Here is an 8,150-nt window from a genome sequence, read left to right as displayed (position 1 = left end):
TAATAATAATAATAATAATAATAATAATAATAATAATAATAATAATAATAATTTTGCACCATATGATCTTTTGTCTATTGTTTTGGATATAATAATAATAATAATAATAATAATAATAATAATAATAATAATAATAATAAATTTTTGCATCATAAGACCTTTTGCCTATTGTTCTGGATGCTTTAAATAATAATAATAATAATAATAATAATAATAATAATAATAATAATAATAATAATAATAATAATAATAATAATAATAAAAGGATTAAAGGACCCTTAAATACTCAAGTTTGGACGACTGGGGCCCATTTTATTACCATTAGTGACCCCTAACTCGTACCCATAAAGTAGAAATTATCTTGTCAGGTCTAGCCTTTAAGTGGCATCTTATCTCGTAGTGGATCTTGTCTCTCTCTCTCTCTCTCTCTCTCTCTCTCTCTCTCTCTCTCTCTCTCTCTCTCTCTCTCTCTCTCTCTCTCTTTGTGGAGGCCTTGTAAGAAAAGAAGAAGAAGAAGAGAAGTCCAAGTCTTTAGCTCCTCAGAGATGGCAGTAACTCCGAGTAGCTCCAATGAGCATTTCTGTGGCTTTCTGTATGTCTTAAGAAGCGTTGTGGGCAAATGGGGGTTCCTTCTCTGCACTGAAACAGCGCATTTATTGGGCTTACCTGGAAGGTGGGGGGGATTACAACTTCTTCGCAGCATAGGCTGGAAGAAGAAGAAGAAGTTGAAGAAGTTGGAGAGGCCAGGGAGGCGTGAAAGAGATTATTTGGACGATGACTCTGCTCTTGTTGTAGTAGCAGATGTTTCTGCTCAGACCAGAAACTGCTGGAATGAAGTAACCTGCAAGTTCTGAGAATCAAAAGTAAAGTGGATAAAGGAAGCCATGGATTGGGACTTGTTGAGGTAGAATTTACAATGATGTGGATGATGGATGCTATAGAAAACATTGTATACCAATAGCAGTATGATGTATAGACCTAAGTATGAGGCATCATGAAAATGAACTTGCAGACAAAAAACCACACTAAAACTAGTCCTTGCACTTAGTATCATGAATGCAGTTGCTACCTGCTAAACAAGTTTTATTCTCTCTCTCTTCTCTCTCTCTCTCTCTCTCTCTCTCTCTCTCTCTCTCTCTCTCTCTCTCTCTCTCTCTCTCTCTCTCCAGACCTCTTACTCACTGGCATTTCCCCCAACCATTTTATTGGCTTTCAATTTTTCCACTCCTAACTTTTTCATTGGCTTCCACGCCCTTCGTCTTATCTTGTACCTGGTGCTGGACGCCTTACTGTCTTTCAACCACGCCTCAGCCATCTTCCAACGACATCCATTAAGGGTCCAAGAGCTTCATTGCACTGTTCCAATTGTTCCACTATCTGCTACTTGTATTCAACCTGAAATTATCCTTCCTTTGCATCAAAATGTCTCTCATTAAGTTGTTCTTCTGCCTTTTCTTCCTTATATTTTATCAACTTTCCGTTTATACTATTGGTTCAAGTGAGTAATGATCATCTAAACATCCAGCTACACTTCTTCTAACCAATACTTCTATTGATATGCTTTTCCATTTTTTATGCATTATTGTATACCTAACCTTTTTTCATCATTTTAATTTTTCATATTCAACTGTCCATTCATATTTATCCATACACTTGAAATCAATCAACCATGTTAGCTCTCTTGCCAATCTTTTGCATTCAGCTCACCCAGTATAATCAGCCTTTTCCTCCTCAAGCAGACTGGTAAAAAATTCAGACTGTTCCAGAAACAATCACTTTTTAATCATCCCATCCTGCAAGCCTTGCGCTTTCACTTTTGTTTCCATAGGTGCCAGTTTTATATTATATATATATGTATATATATATATATGTATATATATATGTGTGTATATATATATATATGTATAATTTTCTTGAGTCAGTTTACTATGAAAAATATGCAGTCATGTTTTTTATATTATTCCATGTATATATATGTTTATTTATTTATTACTATTTTATATATTTAGAGTGACAAAAATATGAATGAAGGTAATTAATATTTTGAATGAAGATAATTAATATTAAGTATAATAAAAGTAACAAGATAAAATTACATAATAAGTAAAACGATTAAATTCACAATGAGGTGATGATTGTGAAATATTCAGGCAAACTCCATAGACTTTCTCTCTCTCTCTCTCTCTCTCTCTCTCTCTCTCTCTCTCTCTCTCTCTCTCTCTCTCTCTCATCCCTTTGTATATTAACTCCTTTTTTATTTTTTATTTATTCATTAAGCTGACGTGCTTATGCAGTCACTGTAACAATACTTTTTTTGTCATAAATTGAAAAAAAAAGTGACACCTCTTTGGCATCACGCCTTTCTGTACTGTCTGTGTATGGTACACGTGTATATGGTGGTTAGTCAGCTGACTTGGACCGTCTTTCCATTCCCCATTGTTCCTTCTTTGGAAGCTTGAATTTCAAGTCAGTGGCCCCTTTGGTGGGCTTGTTCCATATGAAGAGGTTTCATCTTCTAATAATAATAATAATAATAAGGAACCATTACCCTGGGAAAAAATGAAGTTGATTTTGTCGCAAAATGGTGATCATTTTCCTCCGTATTATCTAATTCTTTTAATTTTCCGCCTCCTTTCACTCACGCTGGCTTGCTATTCTATAGACGCCTCTATGGGAGCTCTACTTAGCAAGTCAGTGGCATTGTAGGCTCGTTCCATGCGAACTTTTGCACGCATTAAGCTGTGAATATCATAAGATCTGTTATACAATGTTTGACACGAGATTCCCCCATTCAGCTCGTTACACAAAGGAGGTATCAGGCTGCCATTACACAACGGCAGAAGAAGAAGAAGAAGAAGAAGAAGAAGAAGAAGAAGAAGAAAAAGAAGAAGAAGAAGAAGAAGAAGAAGAAGAAGGAGAGAGAGAGAGAGAGAGAGAGACTGGGGGGGGTCTCCTCCTGACGTCATCATAGGATTAAGGAACTTTGTTTGAAAAGCTGGAAATAAGTAAAAAGGTGATTTTAGAAAAGACAAAGGTAGGTTGATATATTGTGAATTTGTGTGTGAGAGAGAGAGAGAGAGAGAGAGAGAGAGAGAGAGAGAGAGAGAGAGAGAGAGAGAGAGAGAGAGGGGGCGTCCCACTTCATATCCATATGGGACTCATGTTGACAAAAGGCAACAAAATGAAAGAATTTATTTTTATAAAAAAAATCGTTTTTTGATGTCACCATCGACACCCCTCGGACAATATTGTTTGTGCGAGTTTGTTTGTTTGTTTGTGCGTGCGTGCGTGAATGTGTTTGTGCGTATATGAAGCCCGTCCATCGCTATCCTTTTGCTTTCTCCAGCCACACCCCTCCCCTTCCGCTTTCGTAGTCCCCCCCCTGAGTTGACTTCCTCTGTCACCCCCTCACCCCCATCCCTCCCCACTCCTCAGTCTTCTCATCTACCCACTCCTCACCTGTACCTCCCCGACCCACCTGTCCACCTGCTTACCTTTGCTCCTCGCCAGTACCTCCCTGAGTCACTCACCCGCCCACCCACCCACCTATCTACCTGTCTCTTAGGTTCACTCGGAGTCTGCCTTCCAACTGAGTGTACGTGTCTCTGTGTCTCCTTCCCGCTTTAATCCAACAAGACCTGCTCCTCCTCCTTCTTCCAGAGGAATTCTCCATCTCTTGGGGCCGGGGACTCGGGATGCAAGACCTGGGGAGGGATGCTGCGATTCGTGGGAGGAAGGACGAAGGAGTATCATCATCATCATCATCGTCGAGACTCTTCTAACAGGGAGGAGTAGTAGTAGTAAGAGGAGGAGGAGGAGGAGGAGGAGTGGTCCTCGGAGTGACTCTGACATTCTGCGTGGTCATAAAGCCCCATTCGACCTGAAGGGTGTGCGTGATCAGCGGGGACACGGTGTGACTATAGGATCACAGGGTCGTGATTCTGTTGTGGCCTTTGGTGCTATTGTGCCCGGGACGGAGTCTGTGCCATCCCGTCCTTGCCTGGGATTAAGTCTGGTAACGCTTGTGTATGAAAGGTGGGTTCTTATGACAGGCCTTGACAGTGCTGGGGTCAAGGCTGTATCAAGTGAGCAGATGAGAAAGGGGGGAGCGATAAGAAAGGGGGTTTTAAAAGTCTTGTATCACATGGAGGTATTTTGTCACGAGCACGTTGTGGGGAAGGGGAGCTAGGCCGCTTTTTGAAACGTCATTGTGAACTTGCAGTATTGTCATGTCCTTTGGAATGTGCCTAGCAGACATAGTTGATCCTGCAACATGCAGTGACAGGGAGTGATGAACACCAAGTTGGACCCTTCTAAGCAAGAGTCCTCTTCCATTCCTTCTGTGTCCAGTGTTGGTGGTACTGCCTCCGCGTCCACTGCTCCTCTGTTCCTGCGCAGGTCTTGGCAAGATAGCTCCTTCAAGGCAAAGGCTGAAGGTGCTTCTCTGTCAGCAGCAGCTGTGACAGCCTATTGTGATAGCCTTGAGGAAGAGGAGGAGAGCAGCCAAAGTCTGAGTGATAGCTTAAACTGTGATCGTATTAAGAGTGGTACTCTAAAACACCAAAGTCAAGAATTTCACAGTGAATTTAGTGACAGTCTTGAGGACTCTGCTGACGATACAGACGATACCTCTTTTGAAAGTGATACTTGTTCGTTCTATTCTGTCCAGTCACAACTGACACCTTGTGGCAATTCACGTGAAGCGCCCAACTCACTGTTGGGCTCAGAGTATTTGAGTGAAGGGACTTTGTATGACTCAGCTCAGTCACTCTTAACACCCACACCCTCTTGTCAGTCATCGTTTTGGAGCGTCAGAAGTTTCACAGCTTTGGATGGAAACCGTCAAGCCCCACTCTCTTACCAAGCAGACAAAGAAAGTGACCACCACCGAACTGCCAGTGGATTTTATATAGATTGCACCAGCTGTCCAGATTTATCACCAACAGGAATTCGCAAAGGACCACACAGACCTTCTTGGGTAGATTCCTTCCAAGTTTCTCAGGCTCTCAGCCACTGTGACGTAAATAGTTCAGGTTTAGACAACTGTAATTCGTCAGCATTAATAATTAGGAGCCAGTCAGATTCCACTATGAGTGCAGTTGAGGGCAGTGCATCCCCCAAAGTGGGAGATGAGTTTGAAACCAAGAAGAAAAAGGGTCTCATGTCCTCGTTTCGAAAAAGTCGGAAGACCAGCAGGAAGCTACGGCAGCAGAAAAAAGCAGCTAATGATGGGGACAGCACCTCCACTGGAACAGGGGTCATGAGTGACGGTGAGCAAGACCTTCTCATAGATTCTGAGCCCAGTGCTCCTAATAGCCCTGCTCCTGTGAAAAATGATCTGTTGAAAGATGAAACGACCGACATCGAAATTCCTGTCAACAAAAACAGTGAAACGAGTTTAGACTGTCATCAAGCAACCCACGAGAGACTTAATGGAACGTCATCTCCAAAGGAATCCTCAGAGCCAAGCAGCAAGAACTCATCACCACTGATGGGTAAGAGCAACAAGATTGCTGAAACAGCCAAGAAATTTGAGGATAAAGAAGACAAGAAGGCAGGAAAGAACAAGTTTGGAAGCTCTCTCTTTCGAAAAAAGAAAGCTGAACAGCTGTCCACGCAACAACCATCAAAAGATGCTTCAGATACAACTGTATCAGAAACAACTGGGACCAAAGAGCAGCCAAAGACTGAGCAAGAGCAACCATCTACTGATGATTCATTGCCTGAAGGCACAGCTGAAGTTGCAGTTCCGGAACAGCCTGGAGCTGCCGATGTGAAGTCGTCATCGTTCCGTTCGTATATCTCCAGTGTCCAGCTTGTGAAGAATTGGACAGTTAACTCTGAGGTGCCCAAATCACAGCTCAACCCGCAAGCCCTTGCAAAGACGAGTCGGGAGGCAGTGGACGGTGGAAGAGCAGCAGTAGAAGGGAAGAGCGCTGCTCCAGAGGAGACTTCAACTACAACCATTGAAACAAAGAAGGTCACAACGGCATCAGCCAACGGCAAGCCTTCAGCTACTGAGGTAACGTCTAAAAAGACAACAACAGTCACTATTGTTTCCAAACCGTCTCCCAAACTTAGAGGGTCATCTGCGTATGTCGCTGGACGGGGGAAGGGCCCTGTTTCTCCTCCATCCCCATCTGCACTTCCTAAGATGAATTCAAAAACATCCCCAGTGAATACATCACCCAAAAATAATTCTAGGCTATCCAAAACTCCCCCCAGTATGCCAAAGAAACTCCCACCAGAGGTTAAGGCTTCTACCCCAGATGATGAAAGTGAATTCAGCCGAAAAATCTTAGGAGTTAATTCACCTAGACATCAACCACTCCCACCTGTGACTGTCACACCTCCAGAACCTTATTCTAGACAAACTCAAGCTTCTTATCCCACAAAATCACCACTTAATGAATCTTCACAGGTAGGAAAAACTGTTGCAAATGAATCACAGCAGCCCCCCAAAATAGTTATAAATGAATCACCACAACCCAAAACGACAGTTGTAAATGAACCCTCACAACCCAAACATCAAATGCCCAAAGAGTCACAGACATCCAGAGAAACAAAAACCAATGAACAACAACCCAGAACGGTATCAAACAGTTTCCAACCCTTGCAAAAAGTAACAGTCAGTGACCCATTACAGTCAAAATTTTCTACAGTGAATCAGTCCCAGGGACCCCAAAAGGCACCAGTAAACGAACTTCATCAGGTCAAACGGGCACATGACAGCGAACCACAAGTCAAAACAGAACCCTTACGTGAACCCCAAGCGCCCAAAAGGGTGCCGCTACGCCTAAACCCAGGGGATGCAGCCGTCACGCCCAACCCCGTGCCCGTTCCAATCTCGCCGACCCCTGGGATGGTCACGCCGCCCTCCAGTCCAGAGGGTAACTCAGAGAGGGATGCAAGAGAGACTCCAGAAGGCGATCGAACAGAAAACGAGAAAAATTCACTCTTGGATTCGACTGGCCTGACTGATTCGTGGGTATGGTACAATTCTGCTGCTGGCTTGTGCCTTTACATAGTCTTTCCACCATCCCGGTTTCCTAGATGGGCTTCTTTGGGTGCCTCTCCTTAGTTCTGTAAATAGAATGTAGCACATGACCATCTTCTGGTGCATGTGAGGACAGTGGCACCTAGGAACTTTGCTTTGTACCCCCCGAGTAGAACCAGGACCTGTATTCTCTCCTCAAATCTGTAAATACAGTAGCACTACAAAGCCACTTTGATAAGCTTTAGGACAAGAGCATGCAAGTCCTTGCCTTTCACTCTGTAAATAGAACCAGGACCACGAACACCCTTCCCAAATCTGTAAATACCAATGTACCACCTGACTGACTTTGATGAAGGTGAGGACAAAGGTTTGTAGGACTTTGCTGTGCACCTGAGTAGAAGCAGGTCTTGAATACCCTTGCAGATTTGTAATTACTGATGTACTTGACCATCTTCAGGCACACGAGAAGACAAGGACCCTTAAAACGTCTGAGATTTTGTGAGCCATGTAAATAGCAGTTTTTGTAGTGTCAGTAATTGCCTGACGTTTCAGTTGAGTCACTTGTAAATAGTAAGGTGTGTTTTTACTGGTTCTCGACATGTATTGTGTTCGTATTATGATGTGATTGTTGATGAATTCTTGTGAAGTAAGCAATTTTGATACACTGGTATGGATATTCTTCAAATTATTTTCATAACAGGATTTTTTCTCAACTGTGATATATTGTTCTTGTTTTGATCCAGTATATAATGTATAGTGTACAGTACCTATGAAGCAAACTACCGAGAGAGAGAGAGAGAGAGAGAGAGAGAGAGAGAGAGAGAGAGAGAGAGAGAAGCAGCAGCAGCAATATTGTTGTTGTTTTTGTTGTTTCTCAATAGAATACGCCTATCTGCTAAAAAATAAAGAAAAAATAAACGCCCCAAAGGTTAATCAACAAACTTGAACAAGAAATATAATTGATATTATTTCTAAAGATTAGAGGTTCTAAGTCAGTGTAGTTTTTACTATAGTAGGAGCGAGCTGGTCTCTTACAACTTTCTTTTCATAAACACTCAGTTTTGAAAACGTGCTTAAATCTTTTCTATTTTCGGTTTCTCTCTCTCTCTCTCTCTCTCTCTCTCTCTCTCTCTCTCTCTCTCTCTCTGTATAT

General features: G+C 42.4%; 1 protein-coding gene across 2 annotated transcripts in view; it reads left to right on the top strand.

Moving 5' to 3' along the window:
- The first annotated feature begins 4,041 nt into the window (after nt 1–4,041).
- Nucleotides 4,042–8,150, top strand: part of LOC136856064 (uncharacterized) — a 29,755-nt gene continuing 25,646 nt past the window's right edge. The window contains exons 1-2 of one of the 2 annotated variants that reach the window (XM_067133669.1): nt 4,042–6,384; nt 6,802–6,988. In XM_067133669.1, coding sequence (XP_066989770.1) covers nt 4,292–6,384; nt 6,802–6,988 — 2,280 coding nt within the window. In that variant the 5' untranslated portion in view covers nt 4,042–4,291. The remainder of the gene's footprint in view (nt 6,385–6,801; nt 6,989–8,150) is intronic. The other variant, XM_067133668.1, reaches the window with a different exon arrangement.

Source organism: Macrobrachium rosenbergii, chromosome 34 (assembly GCF_040412425.1).
Source record: "Macrobrachium rosenbergii isolate ZJJX-2024 chromosome 34, ASM4041242v1, whole genome shotgun sequence".
Taxonomy (NCBI): Eukaryota; Metazoa; Arthropoda; class Malacostraca; order Decapoda; family Palaemonidae; genus Macrobrachium; species Macrobrachium rosenbergii.
This window is presented reverse-complemented; position numbering and strand designations above follow the sequence as displayed.